At 43.2% G+C, this 25,061-nt stretch overlaps 1 protein-coding gene across 6 annotated transcripts in view; it reads left to right on the top strand.

Annotated features, from left to right (window-relative positions):
* Nucleotides 1–9,513, top strand: part of ADA2 (adenosine deaminase 2) — a 30,810-nt gene extending 21,297 nt beyond the window's left edge. Inside the window, exons 7-12 of one of the 6 annotated variants that reach the window (XR_009265991.1) lie at nt 1,091–1,199; nt 4,347–4,504; nt 5,048–5,250; nt 5,491–7,842; nt 7,948–8,186; nt 8,968–9,513. Coding sequence is in view for 3 of the 6 variants with exons in the window: in XM_058744236.1 (XP_058600219.1) it covers nt 1,091–1,672 (582 nt within the window). In the remaining 3 variants the exon portion in view is untranslated. Of the gene's footprint in view, nt 1–1,090; nt 4,187–4,346; nt 4,505–4,830; nt 4,922–5,047; nt 5,251–5,490; nt 7,843–7,947 lie in introns of those variants that run through there. The other 5 variants (XR_009265990.1, XM_058744237.1, XM_058744238.1 and 2 more) reach the window with 5 other exon arrangements.
* The last annotated feature ends 15,548 nt before the right edge of the window (nt 9,514–25,061 follow it).

Genomic DNA, 25,061 nt, shown 5'->3' with positions numbered 1-25,061 from the left:
TATCTGTACATTTTACCTGAAACTGGGCTTAAGCTTTTGCTTTCAGAACATCCAGAGCTCAAAGGAGTAGATTTCAAAGAATCATTTTGTTTGTACTGGGATGCCTTCCTGGGATCTCTGGGCAGTGCTCAAGGATCTAGCCTCTCCAGAAAGGGGCAGAAGTTCCTCCCATCTCACCTTTCCCCTCTGTGTGCAGCCCTGACAAAGGGGGCTGAGAAGAAGAGCCTCTAGTATAGAACTTCCAGAACAGTTCATTCAAGGACTGTAATGGACAAGTTCTAGAGGGAAATTGGGGTAGGAAGGGGGGTAGATAGTTGTTCAAAGGAGTCTACTTGCAAGTTCCAACTCTCTTTCAAGCCTGCACTCCATTCCACTACATTGAATACCTGTATTTGGCTTATTATAAAAACATTCCATTGCCCCCCAACAAATTAAAATAGGCATTCTGAAGGAGGTACCCATTTTATCCTAAGGCGCCCTTGCTCTTGGCATGCAGCTACAAGCCCCGGGGATATGTGTGGTTTAGTTTGAAAAGCATAGTTTTGTTGTAGTTACAGCTGAGGCACTGAGTCACAGAGGGACCCTGCCAGGAAACTGACATGTCCAAGGACCCACAGGTAATGGGTGACTGAGCTGAGTCTGGAGCCTTCCTGACTCCTGGTCCAGGGCTCTTGTTCCCTCGCACTCTCTCTCCATTTTCTGTGGGTCTGTTAGTATCTCAATGTCTTGTTTTCTCTGTGTCTCTCTGTTGCTCTTGCTTTCTCCCTCACTCTCTGCCCACAGCAAGAAGCTCAGGGCTGAGCACAGGGACTTGGAAAGTGGTGTCAGAACACAAGGTGGAAAGGGGTGGGAGGATACGAGATACAGCCTCTGACTGACTAAGCAGGGGGAATTATTTAGGGGTAATAATACACTTTCTTTTCTTTTCCAATTTTGCTGCCGGTCATTTTTAAAAGGCTATGTGACAATGGCCTCAAGTAGTAACGTCAGGTTATAAGGAAGAGTATTCACAGGCTATTGAGGGTACCATCAGCAAATTGAGGCTTGGACCAAGCAGACAGCTCCATGTCCCCTCCTCTCTGTCCTGCAGGTGGGACATGAGGACACTGGCCACTCCTTGTATGACTACAGGGAGGCTTTGATGATTCCCACCTTGCATGGCGTTAAACTGCCTTACTTTTTCCATGCTGGAGAGACAGGTGAGCCATGTGGAGACGAGCAGGACAGAGGTGGGATGGATAGGAAAGCTCCTTATTATCACTCAAGAGAACTGATGGGATCCTGGGGCAGTATTAGTATTGTTGATAGTCATTTTATGGCACTTGTCCATTTCATATGGAGAAATATGTATTCCCCCTGGAGAAGGAATAACAATATAACAGATAATATAACAGTATCTGGCACTTTACATATGTTATTTCTAATTCTCACCCCAGTCCTGCCAGGAAGGTGTTTTTATCCCAATTTTATTTATTTTTTATATTTTAAACTGTACTTTATTTTATTTTTTATTTTTAAAATGTTTTATTTATTTATTTTGAGAGAGAGAGAGAGAGCGTGGGTGAGCAGGGAAGGGACAGAGAGAGGGATAGAGAGAGAATCCCACACAGGCTCCACACTGTCAGCACAGAGCCCAATGCAGGGCTCAAACCCACAAACTGTGAGATCATGACCTGAACTGAAACCAAGAGTTGGACACTTAACCATCTAAGCCACCCTCTATCCCCATTTTATAGATGAAGAGCCCAAGGCTCCAAACATAGAGTACTTGGCCCAAGGGTAAAGAGCTAGTCATTGATGGAATTTGATTTTGAATTCTTTCTGATGATCTCCATTTTATAATCAAGTTGTGCTTAAGAGGTTAATTCACCTGTCCAAAGTCACACAAGGGTAAGTGGCAGAAAAGGGACTACAACCAGGCAACTAGGAGGCTCTGTCCACACTCATCAGTGCTGAAGAGGAGACCCCACCCAGCCCAGACAGCTTGACTACTATTGTTTATGAAATGCCATTAGCCCAGCCATGCCTTTGTTCCCTAAAGCTCACTCCACAGGTTCATAGGTCGTCTCTCAGAGCTTCCCATATTCCAGTCCTTAAAGTATGTAAGCCCTAAGCAAAAGGAGTCCCAGATCATGGCTGCAATTTCAGGTTAAAATGAAGATTTGGGGGGCTTAGATCAGGAGGAAATCTTGCTGCTACACCCCACCTGGTGTCCCTGAGTACTGTAGGCGCCTGTCACCCTTAGAAGACCAAGGAGATAAGTGGAGAGCAGTGTGGGGGCTTGGATTTCACAACCAGGCTTAAACCTTGGTTTATCACACCATCTCTCAGAGGAAGGGTATGTGTGCCTTAATCTCTTATTTCCTGACATTTCAATCAATTTAGACCCAATTTAGATCAAAACTGTTCTAGGAAATTTGAAGAATTGTTTGTGGGGGATGGGGCAAGGGAGTAGGGGGATGTTAACCTTGAAGAGCTTGTGGTCTAGTTGGGAAAATCATACTTACCTGTGTGAAATCATTTCAACAGTATGAAACACTGTAATAGGATCTAACCAAATTCCAAGACGCATGGCCCTAGGAGAGGATTTTGCCAGGAGCTGGGTATTTGATACCTGAGAGTAATGTTCTTATTTTTATTTATTTTATTTTTTAAGTTTATTTATTTATTTTGAGAGAGACAGAATGTACACGTGAGGAGGGAAGGGGCAGAGAGACAGAGACAGAGAGACAGAGAGAGAGAGAGAGAGAGAGAGAGAGAGGAGAGGGAGAATCCCAAGCAGGCTCTGTGCTGTCAGCACAGAACCTACCAACCATGAGATCATTACCTGAGCCAAAATCAAGAATTGGATGCTTAACTGACTGAGCCACCCAGGTGTCCCTAATGTTCTTATTTTTTAAAAGGGAAGAAATCTTTGGGGCGCCTGGGTGGCTCAGTTGGTTAAGCATCCGACTTCAGCTCAGGTCATGATCTCATGGTCCGTGAGTTCGAGCCCCACGTCGGGCTCTGGGCTGATGGCTCAGAGCCTGGAGCCTGCTTCCGATTCTGTGTCTCCCTCTCTCTCTGCCCCTCCCCCGTTCATGCTCTGTCTCTCTCTGTCTCAAAAATAAATAAACGTTAAAAAAAAATTAAAAAAAAAAATAAAAGGAAGAAATCTTTGAAAAAAAAAGTTCTAGATAGGAAACCAGTGAAAATCCACCTAAAACACATGCCCTAAAAAGTAATGGGAATTCTTGGATTTTATTCCTAACAGAACAGTGGAGTTTTCATATTTTATATGTGGGTCAGTTAGGATGCTTTTGGCCGCCAGGAATGGAATACACACATTCAATAGGTTTTACAACAAGGTCATCTGTTATTTCACATAATAAGCAACCTCTGCTGTTTTCATTAAGTTCAGGGTTTACCTTACTTGGTTGTCAGTGAAGTCACATTCAGGTGAGACAAGATGTTTCCTCTAGGGTATCTCCTTTTATCAGGGAGGAAACCCAAGATCTCCCCACCAATAACCTTCCAGGTCAGCATTAGGACTATCCTAGTTGCAAGGGAAGCTGGGAGAGTCAGGACCTATCATTTTCACCCTCCAAAGAAAGCCCTGCTAGAAAGGAATGTACAATGGGGATGGCTGGTAAGTAGGCAGCCAACACTATCTGCCACCACTTTGTCAGTACTGGTCATTGTAATCTTGCAATTGTCTTGCAATTGATATTGTTAAAGATATAAATTAAATAAGTACATACAAGTAACTATAGGGGCACCTGGGTGACTCAGTGGGTTAAGCATCCAACTCTTGGTTTTGGCTCAGGTCATGATCTCATGGAGCCTGCTTGGGATTCTCTCTCTCCCCTTCTCTCTGCCCCTCCCCCACTCTCTCTCTCTCTCTCTCTCTCTCTCTCTCTCTCTCTCTCTCAAAATAAATAAATAAACTTAAAATTTGTTTTTAATTATATTGAAAGAGTTTGCAACACATTGTTGTAAAAAAATCATGAACAAAATTCCCAGAAAATAGCTCTGGAAACAAATAAAAAATGGAAAGAAAGAATATAGGCTGTGGATTCAGATAGACCAAGGTTTAAAACTGAGTCTTGCTACTTGAGTATGCTCCTTCAATTTACAAAGCCTATGTAAGTTTCAACTTCCTCATCTGTTACATACATACATAAAATTAAAGGTTTGCCATACCTCCTCTCTTTAGCATTGTTATATGAAACTGTGTGTGTGTGTGTGTGTGTGTGTGTGTGTGTGTGTGTGAATGTTCTTTTTCTTGCTTGGGGATCTGGAGCCTTTATCTGAGGATAGTCTATGGGCCAGATCCATCTGACTGGAGACTACCCCTTTATCCACAGACTGGCAGGGTACTTCCATAGATAGAAACCTTCTGGTTGCTCTAATACTGAACTCTACCAGGATTGGCCATGGATTTGCTTTGACCAAACACCCAGCAGTCTGGGCTGACTCCTGGAAGAAGGATATCCCCATAGAAGTCTGTCCCATCTCCAACCAGGTATGCATGATCCATGGCACCAACCCAATACAATCTTTCTTTCCAACCTCAACCTCTGTTCTGATTCCCAAACTTTCCTGTATGATTTCTAGCTCCTGAGCTCACTTGTTTTCTGTATTCCTCTGCTGTCTCTCTCCCCTTAGTAAGTTATTTAGGAATGGCCCTTTGCCTAATCCATTCATAATGGCAGCAGTTGAGGGAACTGAGGCAGCAGTTGAGGGTCCCCAGTGGGGTGGAATTTGGGGCAAGGCCAAAAACAAAGCTAAAGGGACATTGAGGAAGGCCAGTGAAGTAGGAGGGGCCATAGAATACTTTTGCTTTCACAGCTGCTTGGGGTTCTTTGTGCACGGCCTCTCCTGCTGTGTTCCAGAGAGCTGCTCTGAGCCAGACCAAGAGAGAGACCAAATGTTTGTGAAGGTGAAGAAACTTGGAGAAAATTGGGAAGAGTATGAGGACTGGCTCTATTCCTTGTATTGTACCCAGAAGTCATCCCAATGTTTTTGGGTCAGAGTTTGTCTTTCTTCTTTGCTTCCTGTCTGGCAGGTTCTGAAACTGGTGTCTGACTTGAGAAACCATCCTGCTGCTGTTCTGATGGCCACTGGGTACCCCATGGTGATCAGTTCTGATGACCCAGCAGTCTTTGGTGCCAAAGGCTTGTCCTATGATTTCTATGAGGTCTTCATGGGTATTGGGGGAATGGCAGCTGATCTGAGGACACTCAAACAACTGGCCATGAACTCTATCAGGTGAGGGTCCTGTGTACTTCCCAGATCCCCAACTCCCTCTTCCACCTCACAACTTGTGTTTATCTCTAGTAGAGGTTTATGGCAGAAGCTTAGAAGGTTTCTTTGGGTTTTCTCCACAACACCTCTGTTTTGTTATTTCTCTCGGACTGGGGAGAAATGTGTTCTGCAAGCATCTGAGATCCCCTCATCTGTTTCCCAACAGTTTCTCCTGGGGCTGACCTAAGTGCCTTTTCTTTGCAGGTTCAGTACCTTGATGGATATTGATAAAAAAGCTGCCATGAAAACCTGGGAGGAGAGATGGAATAAGTTTGTAGCTGACCTGGCCGGGAGGCCAAAGTGAGAAGACAGTCATTTATTACCCTATTCCTCTGCTTCCCTCTGCAAGCTGTTTTCACCTTCTGTCAATCATTCTTGAACCCACACCAGTATAGTTTCTACCTCCATTCCTTTATCAAAATTGACATCATGAAGGTCATCAATGGCCTCGACATTGATTATCCTCTCAGGAACACTTAAACATTCTACCAGACTCATCGTTTTGAAGTATTCTTTTCTCTCAACCCCAGTGACATCAATGCTCTTGGTTTCCTCCTTTCTCTCTGGCCATTGCTTCTGGGGTCCCTTTGTCAGTTGCTCTTCTCTATCAGATTTCTGTGTTGGATTTCCTCAGGACTTAGTTTTGCCTCTCTTGTATTCATGTCTCTGGTTCTTCTCCTCTTCGTTTTCTCTTACTTTATAGTGTTTTCCTGGCAGTCTCATTCACTCCTTTGCTTTTAAATACTATTTATTTGCTGATGATCCCCAAATTTATTTATTTACTTGTATCCTTCACAAGAATCTCAGAAACCTACTATGTGCAATTCTCAATCTCTTCCCTTTTAACCTTTTCCTGGTCTTTCCCATCTTGGCAAATGTCACCTCCATCCATTCTACCCAGGTGTTGAGAGCAGAAATTTTCAGTGAAATTGTTGATACTGGTCTCTCCCCTGTTCCCTGCAACAAAATGTATCTTGAATCCTCCATGCCTCTCTACCTGTGTTGCTATTGGCTGAGTTCAAACCACTATCACTTCTTGTCTGAGTTATAACGGTCTCTTAATTGAGCTCTCTTTCTTCTCTTTGACTTCTTCATTTCATTTTTCACAGAGCAATGGCTTTTTAAAAATTAAATTAAATCAGGTTACACTGCTTACAACTCAGTGCTCTTAGAAAAATCCAAATGTTTCAACAGGGCATGTGGCATCCTGTTTAACCTGGATTCCTTTCAGCATCATCCTACCCCAGTCTCCCCCAGTGTACCAGATGTTGGCCTCACTGGTCCTTTGTTCCTCAAATATCCCAAACCCTATTCTGCATCAGAGTCTTTTCTCATTCTTTCTGCCTGGGATATTCTTTCTTTCCACTTTTGTCTAACTGACTCCTGTTCACCCTTAAGGTTTCACATTTCATGTCATTGTCTCAGAAATGTTTCCTAGACCCCTAATCTATTAATATCTCTCATGGCACCTTGCTTTTTTTCCTTCGTGACTCTTAGCATAATTTGTAATTATATATTTATTTCTGTGTTGATAGTCTCCCTCCCACCAGACTGTAAGCTCCATGTGAGCAGGAGCTAATGATTGTTTCATGTACATTGTGAACACAGAGCCTAGCTCCATGCCCCAAACCTAGTTAGTATTCAACAAAAGATGTGTTGAATGAATAGATATAACTGTATGCATTGAGCCAGTTGCTGAAGCAGGAGGGAACAGAGCAGAGTCTCCCCAAAGAAAAGACCTCATGTGATCAAATTCTGGCTCATAGCCTAGTCTTCAGGAGAAGGAAGGCATGAAGCCAGCTCTGTCTTCACTTGACTAAAGGATGCGAAGAAGGATCAAAAAATTCCTTAAAACTCACAGATGGATTCAAATATCTTCTCATCCATCAGCCATCACCTGATCTGAGCTCATAGGCAGCAGCCAACCGTCCCTCCATTAGTAATTTATCACTGTTTGGTTCATGACACTGGGAAAAGTCTTGCTGATTAGGGGTCCTCAACCATAGACTGGTACCCAGATGGAACAAGATGACCTTTAAGATCCTGTCTAATTCTGACAGTCTTTGATTTATTGCCTTAACCAATCCCAGTAGATAGCACATAGGTCCCAGCTCAACTGACTCACATTTAATAAATGGTGAAAATGGAACTTAGCTGAATGGGCTTTTGTAGCAAGTTGCCATGGCTACAGGGGTCCCCCAGGAGCATAAGGTCTCTGGCCTAGACTTGGTGTGATCACTGATTTGGCAAATTAAACCAGCTACAAGTCTTGTCTTCATGCTTGGTTCAATAGGCTGAGTCCTAGCAAAGAACTAGAAACATCAACAGAACCAGACCCTGAGTTATGAAAATGTGGGAAATAGGTTGTAGCCCCCTTGGAACTGAGTAATATTTCTTCTAGGGGTAGTTAAATCTGATTTCACGTATTCCTCCTGTAGGACTTCCCAGAAGGTACCCTGACATATGTTTTTTTGAAAAACTTGCATATTAATTGAATTTTTGTAAACGAAATCATGCTGTACCTGGCGCTTACTATTTATTTAAAGGAAATCTGAAGTAAAGCCTTCTGTTAATGAAACATATTTTTGTAATTTGAATTCATGTAGTCTATATTTATTTATTTCTTAGAGTGAGGTTAAATCCTTTTTTCTTCTTTGCCAGGTGAATTGTCTGGGTTGGAAAAACCTAATGTCCAGGGCACCAAGACTCCTTGACTTGCCAGGCTTATTGTACAAGTCCCCATCATATGGCTTATGATGAATGCCCTGGTCCATCCCCCTCCTCCTGGGTCCTGGAGCTTTTTGTCAGTTGGCACAGCTCCCAGGAAGGGCAGGGAGACTTCTGGAAATTCAAACTGAGGGAATGTTGTTGGAGATGTGAATCATCTTATTTCCCAACAGGTGAGAATTTGGGATCCAGACTCAGAGAAACCCTGGAGCATTTTTCTTATTATCTTGAAATAACCTTCAGAAAAGTTGCAAGAATAGTACAAAGAACTCTAACATACTCTGTCTAGGTTTCCAAATTATTGACATTTTATAACATTTGCTGTATCATTCTCTCTATGTATCTGTATCTCTTTCAATGTCTGCATGATATATCCTATTTTTTCTAACCAATTGAGACTTAAGATGCAGACAGTATGGCCCATTACTTATAAACACTCCAGTCTACATTTGCTGAAGACAGTGTCATTCTCCTATGTAACCACAGTTTAACCATCCAAAGCAGGATATTAACATTGATAAGATACTACCATCTCTCCTGGCCCTTCCAGGCATGTTTCTTCTCTCTGCCCAGAACCTGACCCAGGATCACATGTTACATTTAGTTATCTCTTGTCTCTTTCAGTCTGGAACAGTTCTTCAGTATTTCCTTGTCTTTTGTGATGTTGACATTTTTTAAAAAAGTTTTTATTTATTTATTTTGAGAGAGAGAGAGAGAGCGAGTTTGTGCATGCGTGCAGGAGCAGGGGAGGGGCAGAGAGAGTGAGAATTCCAAGCAGGCTCCTTGCTGTCAACACAGAGCCCACCTCAGAGCTCAATGCCACAAACCATGAGATCATGACTGGAGCTGAAATTAAGAGCCAGATGCTCAACTGACTGAGCCACACACTCAGGTGCCTTGTGACCTTGATTTGAAGAGTACAGACCGGTTACTTTGTAGTGTCTCTCATTTCAGGCCTATATAATGTTTCCTTGTGAAGAGATGCCAGTTACACATTCTTAGGAGGAATACCTCAGAAGTATCTTTGTCCTTCTCAGTGCATCATATCAGGGGACACATGGATTGTGTCCCCTGGAGGTGGTCTGCACCAGCAAGCAACAGCCAATTGTTAAAATTTCAGCCTGTTGTGAAACCAATGGTGGTCTGAAATTGGTCATCATGGGAGTTTTTGTAATATGTATAAATATATTTTAAGTAAGTTCCAGGCCCAACGTGGAGCTCAAACTCATGACACTGAGGTTAAGAGTCAGCCAGGCAGCTGAGTCATTGGAGGAATTTTTACATTACAGAAATCAGCAAATACAAATCAGTGCGCACCCAGCCCCCGCTCCCCAGCCAGTAGTTAAACATTTATCTGTATACTGAGGCATATAATGTCAATCTGTCCCATTGTGATGATGTTCACTTTAATCACTTTGTTAAGGAAATGTCTGCCAGGATTTGACACTGTAAAACTTTCTACTTTGTGATTAATAAATATTTAATGGGGAGACACTTTAACTCTATGTAAACATCTTATTCCTCATCAAATCTTTAACCCATTAGTTTTTGCAGTCACTGAAGATTATCATCTGAATCTTCTACTGCTCCAATCATCACTGTTCCACTTAATTATTGCTGTGTAACAAATTATCTCGAAACTTAATAGCTTAAGAAATAATATAAATTTGCTAGCTCCTACAGGTTTTGTGGGTCAGGGATTTGGAAAGGGACCAGCTAGGCAGTTCTAGTTTCGGGGTCTCTCATGAGGTTGCAGTCAAAATGGTGATGGAGCTGGAGCAACTGGGGGCTGGCCAGATATCTTGTTTCTACACAATCTCAGGGCTCAGCCATGGAGTGTCCACATCAGCCAGTGTGGGTGGCTCATGTGTGCGAGGAGGCCAAAGGCTTCAAGAGTAAGTGTTCAGGTAGTAAAAGAGAAATGCTATTGTCTTTTCTTTTTTCTCTTTTTAAAAATTTTTTTTTCTTTTTTTTTTTTAACGTTTCATTTATTTTTGAGACAGGGAGAGACAGAGCATGAATGGGGGAGGGTCAGAGAGAGGGAGACACAGAATCTGAAACAGGCTCCAGGCTCTGATCCATCAGCACAGAGCCTGACGCAGGGCTCGAACTCACGGACCGTGAGATCATGACCTGAGCCGAAGTCGGATGCTTAACCGACTGAGCCACCCAGGCGCCCCTTTAAAAAATTTTTTTTAATGTTTATTCATTTTTTGAGAGAGAGAGACAGAGCACAAGTGGGGGAGGGGTAGAGAGAGAGGGAGACAGAATCTGAAGCAGGCTCCAGGCTCTGAGCTGTCAGCATACAGCCTGATGCAGGGCTTGAACCCACGAATTGCGAGATCATGACCTGAACCGAAGTCAGACACTTATCTGACTGAGCCACCCAGGCACCCCTGTTATTGTCTTTTCTTTCTTTTAAAAAAAAAAATTTTTTTTAAGGTTTATTCATTTCTCAGAGACAGAGTGTGAGCGGGGGAGGGGCAGAGAGAGAGAGGGAGACACAGAATCTGAAACAGGCTTCAGGCTCTGAGCTGTCAGCACAGAGCCCAATGCGAGGCTTCAACTCATGGACAGTGAGATCTTGACCTGAGCCAAAGTCGGACGCTTAACCAACTGAGCCACCCAGGCACCCCTCTATTGTCTTTTCTAATATGACCTTGGAAGTTACATGGTATCACTTCTGCCATCCTTGATTGGTGATATCTCTCCAGTCTAAGCCTTCCCAGTTTCAAGAGGAGGGGACAGAGATCCCACTCTTTGACAGAAGACTATCAAAGTCACAATGTAAAAAGAACATGTAGGATTAGAGATACTATTAGAAAATATTTTAGAAAATATAATTACCAAATATTGATTTCTTCCATAATTATTAGTTGCCGTTCTACTATAAGGAAGAACTTCCTCTATCTATCTATCTATCTATCTATCTATCTATCTATTACTAGGGTTCATGGATCCTTATTGTATTCAGTGGACCATAATCTAACACTATCATCATTTCTTTTAAGATGCTCACACTGTTCCAGGGTTGACCTTGGGAAGGAACTCTGTTAAGCTGGCTCCTGCGACTCTAATAAATTCTTATGATTTTTTTTTTAGAATTTCCTTACTTTTTGACACAATTAAGTATTTTAGGTTCATTTTGCACTTTCCTTGTCTCGTGCTGTATATGAGCTCTTCTCCAAAGAACTATGATTCCTTTTAGTAGAGAATACTTAGAAACCTTGATTTGAGCATTAGATGTACTCATTGTTACTGGTGCATGTGTGTATGCACACATAAATATGATTCATATATATGCATACATAACTATAATTTATATTATGACAAAGAAAATCACACTCCCAAAATGGTGTCACTTAGGCCAAGTCACCATATTGGAGCTTAATACCTAACTTCACTGCAGTTTCAACTTGTGCCAGAAATAGAAGTCTTAACTGGTCAGTCAGGAATTTTCTGATCAGCACCAATGAGATAATCTGCCACATGGGCCCTCTCCATCCCTCAAAGATGAGGTAATCTACCTAATAACAGCCCCTGCCCTTCACCCTAAGGGAAGGTGACCTTGCCTGGAACAGTCTTCACTTTTGTTAATAACTTCTTGCCCCACTGTCTTTCTTATAAAAACCTCCCATTTTGTACAACTCCTCAGAGGTCCCCTCTACTGCTAGATGGGAGGCTGCCTGATCCTGTGAATTGCTTAATAAAGCCAATTAGATCTTCACATTTACTCAGTTGAATTTTTTTTCATTAACTGTATATATTAAAACTCACATGCACAGAGGCACCTGGGTGGATCAGTAGGTAGCATCTGACTCTTGATTTCAGATTAGGTCATGATCGTAGGGTCATGGGATTGGGCCCCCCATCAGGCTCCATGCTCAGCACAGAGCCTGTTTAAGATTCTCTCTCTCTCTTTCTCTCTCTCCCGCTGCCCCTCTCCCCCACGCATGCTCTCTTCCTCTCAAATAAAACACACACGCACATATTTATACATATACATTTATATCTATTTCCAAATTTTTCTGTGTGCATTTAAACACCCTGAATTTGCAGGGTGCCTCGGTGGCTCAGTTGGTGGAAGCATGTGACTCAATCTCGGGGTTGTGCATTCCAGCCCTACGTTGGGTCTAGAGTTTACTTTAAAAAAAAACACAGACAGGGGCGCATGGGTGGCTCAGTCGGTTAAGCGTCCGACTTCGGCTCAGGTCACGATCTCGCGGTCCGTGAGTTCGAGCCCCGCGTCGGGCTCTGGGCTGATGGCTCGGAGCCTGGAGCCTGCTTCCGATTCTGTGTCTCCCTCTCTCTCTGCCCCTCCCCCGTTCATGCTCTGTCTCTCTCTGTCTCAAAAATAAATAAAATGTTAAAAAAAAAATTAAAAAAAAACACAGACAAACCATGAACATGTACCTATACCTCCAATTCCATTCAATACCATGAGTTTATTCTGGCCTCAGCCCTTCCCATGTCTAACTCTGTTCCCCAACAGTGAGAAACCTGGTTCCCCCATCCTCAATGTGTCTTTATAGTTACTGATTCCCTGTCTGTGTTGTCTATCTTTACCCCCCCACTGCCACTTCATCTGCAGCTGGCTCTGCTGATACCTCTGGTCCCAGATGCCTCAAGGAAAGGGAGGGGAAGCTATACACAATAGGGAAGGGAAGGAAAGAGAAAAAGATTTGGAAGGAGACAAACACAGGGACATTTTAGAGCGTGGAGAGATCATTAAGTGATCATTAAATGAACAGATTCACTGTGGGGTTACTGAAGCTCTCCTTTCAGGGGCTTGCACTTCATGGATCTTTTCTAAGAGAAATTGTGTATTAGTGATTTAAAATTATTTTTCTTGGGGGGCGTCTGGGTGGCTCAGTCAGTTAAGCATTTGATTTTGGCTCAGGTCATGATTTCATGGTTGGTGAGTTCGAGCCCCACATCAGACTTTGTGCTGACAGCTGGGACCTGGAGCCTGCTTCAGATTCTGTCTCTCTCTCTCTCTGTCCCTTCCCCACTTATGCTCTGTCTCTCTCTCTCTCAAAAATAAATAAACAAATAAACATTTTAAAAATAATAACAAGATTCTTTTTCTTTAAGAAGGTCCTTCAAATATGTATAAGCCCCAGGGTCCCACAAAATCTGGATCTGGGGTCTTTCTCTAGGTCAGCTCTTCATTTGGAATAAGGAAAACAAAGGAAGGTATGTTGAGTTGAAAAGACTTGCAAAACTGAGAAAAACATTATAGGCTCTCAGCCTGGAAGGGATCCTGAAAGTTATCTAAACCATCACCCCTTGTGGAAGAGCTGCCCCAAATAATCAGGAATAATCAGGCCTGCTTAATTTTTAAAGCTCACCAGAATAGGATTCTGTAACCTGCCCCAGTCACCCAGTCTAGAATCCCAGAATGTCCCTTTTCCCAAGGTCAGGAGTTTGAGTGACTGATGTGATCCTTGCCTCTCATAAGAATTGATCACTAGAGGATTGGATATATATAACTGCATCTATAGACCAGCATTAAGTTAGCATGCTAGATTATAAATATTATTTTCACATACATAATATATGTTACTTTGCATAGCTGTTATTCGAAAAATAACTTAACCTTCTTGGTCTTTTCATCTCTGTCCAGGAAGGGTGTAAATAGAGGTGTGGGAGCTGCTGGCTGTCTGGGAGCAAGGTGGGGACTGGGAGAAATTTTGAACTGGCTTTGCCAGAGAAATATCCATAACACTCAATGCTTACAGGTATTACTGTCTCCAGGGCAGAGCTGCTGAGTCTCATTTTGTCCCAGCTTGTAGCCAAGAACCTTTTCCTCCTCTACCTTCAGGGTGTCCTGGATCTAATCTTCCAAAGGGAACTTGCCTGGGGACTGTCCTGAAACCACATGTTAGGGGGATGAGGTCTGTCTTGGTCCAGCCAGACCTTCCTGGGGCTAAGCCCCTTCTGGGGTGGGAAAGGGTAGGAAGACTGGAATTTTTAGATTCATAGAATATCAGAGCTGGGAGAGGCCTAAAGATCATCTTATCTAACTCTTTGTGTTACAGAGGCCTCAATTAAGGCTCAGGGAGGGTAAACAGCTCCCTCAAGGTCACAGGGTAGGTGACAGCATGTTTCCAGAGTCTTAGGTCTGGGCTCATACAACATAGGGCTGTTCTCTTCTTGTCTGAAGCACCTCTCAGTAACAGGTTTCCATAAACTCCTGGTGAGCCTAGGTCAGTTCTCTGGCTCAGACAGTGGAGTTTGGGCAGCCTCAGCCCCTTAACCCACCCTCAGACAACCCCTCCACCCGTACCCTTGCTTGATGAGGACAGAACCATTAGACCTACTGGGAGCAGCGATTTTCCTCCTGGGACAGGCTAACCCCTCCTGTGACCCCTGGCTCTCCTTTGGCGGAGTTCCAGTCCCGGAAACTGGCTTAGTTTCCTGTCCCCCACCAGGAGAAATGGATTGATTCTTGGAGCTCAGGGCCTCAGCCTAAGAGCCTTCTCTTTGTCTAGGGTCTCCAGGCAGAGCGCAGGTCCAGATAATCTCCACCAGCCCCCACCTCCACCGCTCCCCAGCTTGCAGACAGCTGTGGCCCTCGGAGACCCTCGTGACTGCCGTTTAGTGGGAAATGGCCCGAGACAGAAGCATGTGGAAAGCAAATGGCGATTAGTGTGAGACTGAGGATAGCAGGAAAGACCTTTCCCGGCGGGAGCCTCGTCCCGTCACCTGTGGCTGGCGGCGGGGGGACTGCGGCATGCTGCTGACCCCTGGTGGCCACTTGCGGTACCACAAACGCCTCCAAGATCTACGAGCACCGTTTGGTTCCCTTATCCTCTGCTGTCGCCTCCTGTCACTGCTGGGAGTAACACTTCATATAATAAGTTACAGTAATAATACTTTCTGATTGTAAAACATGCTTATGGTAGCAAATTTGTAAACTTTAAAAAGTATAGATGAAACAAAAATCACCCATACTTCCACTACTGTTACTATTTTGGTCCATTTCCTACCCACAGTAAATAGTATTCAGGATCTCGTTCCAGCACCATCTCCCCGCCCCGCCCCCCTCCCTGCTTCTGCCTTATTACCTGCCACTACCTCACTCATACGCTTTGCTTTTGCTGCCTCAGCTCCCCTCCCAGGTAGAAAGGCCTGTTCTTGACTTTGGGACGTCCTACTCTGTTGCTCTGTACAAATTTAGAGTACATAGTACAAGATGAGGGAATAGTGCCATAATAATTTTTAAATTTTATTATATTTAAAATAAAAAATTTTGAATACGTATGTAATATCATTTCAAAATTTTTAAAAATGTGAAAAGGATAGATTGGAAAGTCTTAAGCCTGTCCCAACTTCACCCCATCCTCCTTCCCACCACACCCACTTTTCCCACCATACGTATTAGTTTCTCATGCTTCTTTATGCAAAATAAACAAATGCAAATATGAATATTCTGTTTCCTCTTTTCTGATACAAAAGGCAGCATATTATGCACACTGTTCTCGGCTTTGCTCTTTTTATTTAACAGTATGCCCTGGGGATTTTTCCATTTTGGGTCAGGGAATACTTCCTTTTTCTAACTCAGTGTTTCATTGTGGGAACATGCCATAGTTCAATTAACAAAGCCCCTACAAGTTGCATCTGGATTGCTTTCAAATATCTCTTATTATAAACACTGCTGCAATAGAATAAGTACCTACTTTGTTCAGTGAATGAAGAAAAGGCCAAGTAACAAGAGCCTTGTGAGCATTTCCCTGGGTTCATAGACTTGTGTCCCCCCCCCCGCACCCCCCACCCCCCACTGCCATTCTTTCATGACAGCAGCTCAGGTGAGGCCTAGAGAAGGTGCTAAATCATCATCCCTGCACTGGTTGGTGGGAAGCAGGGTCTTGGTTTATAGGTCATAGGCCTGGGCCAGGCAGGTTAGAAGTAGAAATGGCACAAAGAAAAACATGCAAATGAGATTTTTAAGGAAAAATGAGGCATCAGTTTTCTTTTCTTTTTTTTAAGTTTATTTATTTATTTTGAGAGAGACAGAGAGAATGCAAGCGAGAGGCAGAGAGAGAAACCTAAGCAGGTTCTGTGCTGTCAGCACAGAGCCCGACATGGGGCTAGAACCCTGAAACCATGAGATCATGACCTGAGCCGAAATCAAGAGTCAGATGCTCAACCGACTGAGCCACCAGGCACCCTTCAGTTTTCTTTTCTATCAGACACAATTTTCTGTAGTACATAAGGAGCTCTTGCATCACTGTCTGCTCTGGAAAGGGGTGGAAGGCCAAGGTATCAATGCCTTAGTTGGTGAGCTCTGGTAAAGGCTTATTTATTTATTTATTTAGAGAGAAAGCACAGGTGGGGGAGGGGCAAGGAGAAAGCAGACAATGAGAATCCCAGGCAGGTGCTACGCCTGACTCAGGTGCAAGATCATTACGTGAGCCGAAGTTGGATGCTTAACCGACTGAGACACCCAGGTACCCAGAAAAGGCCTTTTCCTGAACCTCCTCCTTCACTTGCTTCAAACATGTCCTGATGCTTGGAGCTCATCTAAGTTCCCAGACGTCTTTCAGAAAAGCCTTGCTCTTCTTTAGCCCTGAATAACTCATCTAAGGCCAAGTGCAACAAAGGAGAATAGGGGTGCCTGGGTAGCTCAGTCGGTTGAGCGTCTGACTTTGGCTCAAGTCATGATCTCGCAGTTTGTGGGTTCGAGCCCCACATTGGGCTCTGTGCTGACAGCTCAGAGCCTGGAGCCTGTTTCAGATTCTGTATCTCCCTCTATCTGCCCCTTCCCCACTCATGCTCTGTCTCTCTCTGTGTCTCAAAAGTGAATAAACGTTAAAAAAAAAAAAAAAGCAGAATAGAGTGATGGAGAACAGAACCTCTTCCCAAGGAGGGAAGTGGACTGGGCTGTGCACTCTGCTCTGGATTGATTCCCATCTAGGTGACTGCGCAGACCTGCCTGGACATAGGAGTCATTTGAAAAGACCAATACAGGAGAGAGAACAGAGTGCTGGCCCTGGAGGTCTGAGCTCTAGTTCATGTGAGTGTGTGTGTGCATTGACCCTTGTCAAACCTGCTCACAGCCTCTAAACTCAAAGAGCTCATTTTTGTCACTACAGGTGCTGGGCTGGGTGTTTTCTTTATTCTTTAAAAAAAAAAATTATTGTCAAGTTAGCTAACATACAGTGTAGTCTTCGTTTCAGGAATATATTCTCATGATTCATCACTTACATACAACACCCAGTGGTTATCCCAACAAGTGCCCTCCTCTATCCCATCACCCATTTCCCCCACCCCCATCAACCCTCAGTTTGTTCTCTGTATTTAAGAGTCTCTTATGGCTTGCCTCCCTCTCTATACCTTATTTTCTCTTCCCTCTCCCCATTGTCTTTTTGTTAAGTTTCTCAAATTCCACATATGAGTGAAATCTTATGATATCTGTCTTTCTCTGACTGACTTATTTTGCTTGGGATAATACCCTTCAGTTCCATCCAGGTTGCTGCAAATGGCGAGATTTCATTCTTTTTCATCAATGACTAGTATTCCATTGTGTATATATACCACGTCTTCTTTATCCATTCATCATTCGATGGACATTTGGGCTATTTCCATTCTTTGGCTATTGTTGATAGCACTGCTATAAACACTGGGGTACATGTGCCCCTATGAATTAGCACTCCTGTATTATTTGGATAAATTCCTAGTAGTGCTATTGGTGAGTTGTAGGGTAGCTTTATTTTGAGCTTTTTGAGGAATCTCCACACTATTTTCCAGAGCAGTTGCACCAGTTTGCATTTCCACCAACAGTGCAAGAGGGTTCCCATTTCTCCACATCCTTGCCAGCATCTGTTGTTTCCTGAGTTGTTAATTTTAGCCACTCTGACCAGCGTGAGGTCGTATCTCATTGTGGTTTTGATTTGTATTTCCCTGATGATGAGTGATGTTGAGCATCTTTTCATGTGTCTGTTGGCCATCTGGATGTCTTCTTTGGATAAGTGTCTATTCATGTCTTCTGCCCATTTCTTCACTCGATTGTTTGATTTTTGGGGTGTTGAGTTTAGTAAGTTCTTTATAGATTTTTGATACTAACCCTTTATGTTATATGCCATTTGCAAATATTTTCTCCCATTCTGGAGCTGTGTGTTTCTTAGAGATCTTTCTGGCTTTGACATTCTGTTCTCCTATGCTCTTAAGGAAGAGTTAACACTGTAGGAAGAAACCATGGTCTATAGGAAGGCCAATAGGAACAGTGCATGGGGGAAGGAGATATCATCCTTTTGGAAAAAAAAAATCAAACCCCGAGTTAATCTTGGAAGGAAACCTGGTGAGGACAAGTTGGGTAACCGTACAGCCTGGTGATCTGAGATGAGGACCTACTCCTTCTCTTATGCTCTGCTTCAGGAGTAATATGGCAAAGACTGATGTTGTCTCATGGTATATGTTACCCCTGTATCCTTAGAAATAGAGGCTTATGATTTTCAGTTGGACACATGGCTGCCTGAAATGAAGATTACCATTCCCAGCCTCCTTTGCAGCTGTGTGTGGCCATATGACTAAGTTCTGGTCAATGGTCTGTGAGTAGAAGTGTGTATAAAACTTGTGGGAGGAGTCCTTAAAGGGACCAACTGTCTTCTATCTCTTCTACCTTCTCGCTAGCTGGAATGTTGATGTGATGATTAGAGCCCAGGCAGCCATATTAAGCCATGAGATTAAAGCTAGATGTTGAGGTGTATGCTGAAAAACCAATGGAAGAAGTCTGGATTCTGACACCTGTGTATCACTCTGCCAGCCTTGGATTGACTACTTCCAGCCTTTATTTACATGAGAGACAAAGAAATGTTTCTTATGTTGAAGCTATTGCCACTTTGGATTTTATGTTTCTCATAGCTAAACTCAATCCTAATTATACCAAATACAGTACCTGGAAGTTGAGTGCAGCATGTAAAATAACCTAAAATATGGGGCTTTTGTTCTGTAGAAGCAGAGAAACAGTAGAGGCGCTATAAATCACTGGCTAGTAGAAAGCTAGTAGTATGATTCAATATAGATCTATTCAACCTGTTGTCTGTTTTCTCTGGAAGACAGATTATGCACCAGTCAAGGCTATATATAACATTATACAGAGAGGAAAGAAAAATTCACAATATTGGTATTTGCTGGCTTCTTCTTGCCACTTTCAGGAAGGTCAACTCTAGACAAGGGTGGATACTTGGTAAGCAGAGACAGATGGGAATGAGATTACAGCTTTGCTCAGGAAGGTGCTTTCTTCAGGAGACCAGTATCTAAGTTGGTGATGTCAGGTCGAACAGGCCAGCTGCTTCCATATCTCAAACTGCTTCCAGCCTCAGCAGGATAAGACGAGTGCCTCCTCATTCAAAAGCAGAGAGACTGCAGCAGACATGGACAGAGAGGACTGAGATTTTCAGTCCTCTGTCCAAGCCCTTTCTGCTCAAGGTCTACATTTCCTCCAGCCTCATGGAGGCTGCCATTAACTTGACATAGAAGGGACTGTCAGAGCTCAAAATCCAACAGGTAGAAGACCAGAGTCTTCAGGCTTAAAAAGTATAACTAGGCATGATCTTTGCCATGGTGTTACTCTCAGTGGAATGAACTGGATGCTTACTAACTTTTTGAGTTAATTGTATTTCCCCAAAACTATAAGCCACATATATTTGGAAATAAAAATAAATATACTATATATATGTATATACATACATACATACATATGTATGTATTTGTGTGTCCCCCAATTCTTATACAAAGTGTAGCCTAATATGTATACTTGACTTTTTTTTAACTTTATACTATATACTCAGGATTAATCCATAATCTGCATAGTGATGTCACTTATTTCTTGGTTTGACTACACAGTGCTCCATTGTGGAGATGTCCTGTGGTATATTCAACCAATCCCCCATGGTGGATACTTAAGTTGTTTCTTTTTTCTTTTTTCTTGATTGCAAGTAATGCCACAATGAAAAAGTCATGAATAAATTAATTTGTATTTCTACAAGTTTGGGAAAGAATCTCAAAATGGGATTGATGGGTCAAGGAGAAAATGCATATGTAATTTTGTTAGATATTGAGAAATTTCCCTCCCTAAGGGTTGTAGAATCCAGCAGTAAATGAGAATGCCTGTTTCCACATGGTATTGCCAACAGAGTATGTTATCAAACTTCTTGATTTTTTACAATCTGATAATGAGAAATGGTATCTCAGTAAAATATTAGATTGAATTTCTCTTCTTATGAATGAAATGAACTTTTCATATGTTTAAAGTCCGTTTTCATTTCTTCTTCTGTAACTTGTTTGTCTATATTCTGCCCATGTTTCTGTAGGGCTTGGTTTTTGGTATTTTCCTGTTGCTTTTCAGGAGTATTATATAGTAGGGATATTCAATCTTGAGCTGTGATATCAAGTGAAATCATTTTTTCCCCACCTTTTCATTTGTCTTTTGACTTAACAGGTAGGGTTGTTTTGTTTTGTTTGCCATGCAAAAGATTTTTAATGGTATGTAACTGAATGTATCAATCCTTTGAAAAAATTGCCTCTGAATTTTGGTTCATAGAGGTTTCCCTACTCCCAGGTTATAAAAAAATGAACAGAGGGGCACCTGGCTGGCTCAATAGGTAAAGCATGTGATTCTTGATCTCAGGGTCATGAGTTTAAGTCTCACCTTGGGCATAAAGATTCTTAAAAAAAAAAAAAGTTTAAAGAAATGGCATAAAGATTCTTAAAAAAAAAGTTTAAAGAAATGAACACATCTTCCGTATATACAAATCAGGGTGATGCCAATTGGCAACGAGATATGATTACATAGAGAATCTAAGCATCTCCACTGCTAGGAAGAGGTGTGGGATTAAAAAGAGGGAACCAGAGGTTGAGTATGAGAAACTCAGCTTCTGCTCATGGGGCCTCTTCAGAATTGTGAAGCCCAGCATTCAGGAAATGGGAATTCTGGTACTCCTGCTACTCTGTCTAACTCAGAGGGTTAGAGGAATGTCTACCCCAGTGGTTCTCAACAGGGGCAATGATGCCCCCACATTTTGGCCATGTGTGGGAACATTTTTGGTTGTTCCAGCTTGGGAGGCAGGGTGGGATGGGGTGCTGTTGACAGAAATGCTGCTAAGCATCCTACAGTGGACAACATGGCCTTATCCTGCTCAAAATATCAGTAGTGCTGAGGATGAGACTTATCCTGCTCAAAATATCAGTAGTGCTGAGGATGAGAAATCCTGACTCTACACTTCAGACCCTGGCATCAGAGCTCGCAAGCAAAGCAAAGCTAGGGGAGGGCTAGGATGGTTGTGCACATGGTTCTTTCTTTCCATTCCCATGGGACTGCAACCCTGTCTTCCATTTATGAGTGCTCTATCACTAGCTGCTCGCTGTTGCTGTCCAGGTTCTGCAGGGAGGTAGATAATGGTTCTGATTTCTAATGGTGATGACTGAAGGTCAGTTCAGCCACACCTCTGGATCTGTCTGCCTGTGATCCCTCCCCCCTCCTCCCTCCTTATTTTTTTTGTTTCTTGAAATTTGTTTGGAGAAAAAACTAGGTTTGACCTGTAGAACATTCCCAGTCTGGAACTTGCTCATTGCATTCCTACAGTATTCTTTTCTTTTTTTTGAATTCCAGTATAATTAACACACAGTGTTATATTAGTTTCAGGTTTACAGTATAGCGATTCAATAATTCTATACATTATTCAGTGCTCATGATGATAAAGTGTGTTCCTAATCCCCTTCAATTGTTTCACCCATTCCCCTACCTACCTCCCCTCTGGTAACCACCAGTTTGTTCTCTATAGTTAAGAGTCTAGGGGCACCTGGGTGGCTCAGATGGTTGAGCATCCAACTCTTGGTTTTGGCTCAGGTCATGATCCCAGCATCACGGGGTCAAGACCCATGACCAGCTTCACACTGAGCATGCTTGAGATTCTTTTTCTCTCCCTCTCCCCCACTTGCAAGCACTCTCTCTCTCTCTCTAAAATACATTAAAAAAAATTAAGAGTCTGTTTTTTTGTCTCTTTTTTCTTTGTTCACTTGTTTTGCTCCTTAAATTCCACATATGAGTGAAATCATATGGTATTTGTCTTGGTATTATTTCACTTAATATTACACTCTCTAGCTCCATTGGTGTTGTTGCAAGTGGCAAGATTTCATTCTTTTTTCCCCAATGTTTATTTATTTTTGAGAGAGAGAGATAGAGAGAGAGAGGGAAGGACAGAGAGAGGGAGACAGAGGATCTGAAGCAGGGTCCATGCTGTCAGCAGAGAGCTTAAGGCGGGGCTCAAACTCATGAATGGTGAGATCATGACCTGAGCCGAAGTCAGATGCTCAACTGACTGAGAAAAACAGGCACCCCTCTTTATTTATTTATTTATTTATTTATTTATTTATCTGTTTGTTTATTTATTTATTTATTTATTTATTTACAAAGCGCATGTGAGCAGGGGAGGGACAGAGAGAGAGGGGAGGGACAGAGAGAATCCCAAGCAGGCTCCACTCTATCAGCTCAGAGGCTGATGTGGGGCTCAATCCCACAACCCCGGGATCATGACCTGAACTGAAATCAAGAGCTGGAAGCTCAACCTATTAAGCCACCCAGGCACCCCTGCACCACTTCTTTATCTGTTTATCTATCCATGGACACTTGGGCTGCTTCCATAACTTGGCTATTGTAAATAATGCTGCAATAAACATGGGTGCACATATCTTTTCAAATTAGTGTTTGCATATTCTTTGGGTAAATACTAAGTAGTGGAATTAATGGATCATATGGTAATTATATTTTTAATTTTTTGAGGCACCCTCATACTGGTTTCCACAGAGGTTGCACCGGTTTGCATTCCTACCAGCAGAGCACAGGGGTTCCTTTTCCTTCACGTCCTCACCAACACCTCTTTCTTGTGTTTCTGATGCTTTCTTCTGCTTCCTCTGGTCTACTGTGTATTCCCTCTAGTGTATTTTTAATTTCAGTTATTGAGTTCTTCATCTCTGATTGGTTATTTATGTTTTCTATCTCTTTGTTAAAGGTCTCACTGAAGTTCTTTCCTCAAGTCTAGTGAGTGTCTTTATGACCATTACTTTAAATTCCCTATCAGGCATATTACTTATCTCTGTTTTGTTTTGTTCTGTTGCTGTGATTTTGTCCTGTTCTTTCCTTTGGGGCATATTACTCTGTTTCCTCATTTTGTGTAACTCTGTCATTTCTATGTGTTAGGAAAGTCAGCTATGTCTCCTACTCTTGAAAGTAGTGGCCTTGTGAAGAAGAGGTCCTATAGTGCTCTGCAGTGCAGCGTCCCCCGTTCACTAGAACCTGGTGCTTCAGGGCTGTGTTGTGGGTATGTTCTCCTATGTGTGTTGTGTGTGCCCTGCTGTTGTGGCTAAGCCACTTTTGCCATCAGTCTAGTCAACTGCATTGCCTGTTGTGAGTAGGGTTTGGTCCCTGTGTTGTTAGTGGGCCAGTCTGGGACCACTTCAGGTTTGAGTTGAGTCACACTAGGTGTTTTCCAGAGCTTCTGGGTGTTCTCCCTGTGTTGTTCTCTGAGAAACTTTCCATGGTGGACATGGCCTGCAGTCAGACCAGATGTTTGCCCCCATTCCACTGCTGGGGCTGCAGTTAAACTGGTGTGTGTCGTTTTCTTCCCCTCTCCCTGGGGTAGTAGTCATTTTGAGGGTGGTGCTGGCTCCTTTTGGGGCTGCTCACACACTGCCAGGTTTGTGGTGCGGGTTTGGATGGACTCTTACCAAGGGCATGTTGGAGGAGACAGTTCCATAGGAGAATGCAGGGATGGGCCACATGGTGCCAGCAAGGTCCTAGCCAATCAGCTGCCAGGGGGAACCTGTAGCCACTGGGGAAAATTCCTGCTGAGGCCAGGTTGGAGGAGTGGGTCTGCAGAAGAGCACAGGGGCAGGGCATACAGTTAGCAAGTTAGGTGGAGAATGTTGCCACTGCACCGGTTCCTGTGGGTGTCTGTGACTCTTGGCTGAGGTGGGGGAAAGAAATGGTGCCTGCCAGCTCTTTTGTTCTTGGAAAGGTCTCGCGGTGATCCCTGCTCCTCCATCACACACTCTGAGATTAGTAAATATAACTTCCCATATACTCCAGACATTTTTCAAACTACTGATTCTATGCTGTATCTCAGTGGGGCTGTTCGTTATGCTGTCTCTAAAGGGTGGAGACTCTACCCTCTTGGCTCTCCCAGAGCTGAGCCAACTGATTTTTAAAGTTCAGGTGTTAAGCCCTCCTGATTGTTGGGCCCCTCTAGTTTTGAAAACCAAATGTTTTGGAGATTCATTTTCCCTGTGCAGGTCTCCCCATGCCTGTGGTGCCCAGTTGGGGATCTGCCACTCTCTCTTCTCTGTGCCTGTTGTGTCCCTCTCAAATGCAGACAGTCCCTGGGTCCATTTAGCTCTTGACCACATTTCCACCCTTCTTACCCTCTTCGATGTGGCTTCTTTATATTTAGCTCTGGCGTGTATATTCTGCCAGTCTTTGGTTGTTTTCTGGGCTATTTATACTGATGTGGGTGTTACCAAGTGGTGTCCATGGAAGGAAATGAGCCCAGGAGTATTCTTTAACATGTTCCTCTGGCCTGCATATTTCCTGTAAATTGACAATTGGACTTAGAATTTTTTTTAAGTTATCTCTATACCCAATGTAGGACTTGAATTCACTACCTCGAGATCAAGAGTCATGTGCTTCACTGACTGAGCCAGCCAGGAACCCCAGACACTTAGAGTGTTGATAAGACATAGGTGTGATTCTTCCCATAGGGCTGTTTCATAGACAGTGTCCCTAGGTCTTTGCATTCCAGTGAAGAGCAGCCACTCTAGGCATTCTGTGACTTGTGCAGGGCTGGAGATGCAGGGGCAGCAACCAGGTGAGGATCACACTGAGTCGGGGCTTGGAGAGGGGCAGCTCCTCCATTTGCTCAGCTACTCAAGAGCCTGGGCTTTGGAGGGCAGTCAGACTCCTCCCGGCCCCATCAACCCTGAATCCCTAGCCCTCCTTGTGAGGGCTTGGAGCTCACAGGAATGGAACACCTGTGTGCTAGTCATTCAGG

The sequence above is a fragment of the Neofelis nebulosa genome, chromosome 8 (genome assembly GCF_028018385.1).
Source record: "Neofelis nebulosa isolate mNeoNeb1 chromosome 8, mNeoNeb1.pri, whole genome shotgun sequence".
Lineage (NCBI taxonomy): Eukaryota > Metazoa > Chordata > Mammalia > Carnivora > Felidae > Neofelis > Neofelis nebulosa.
The sequence above is the reverse complement of the archived record's forward strand: the minus strand, read 5'-3'. Positions and strand labels throughout refer to the sequence as shown.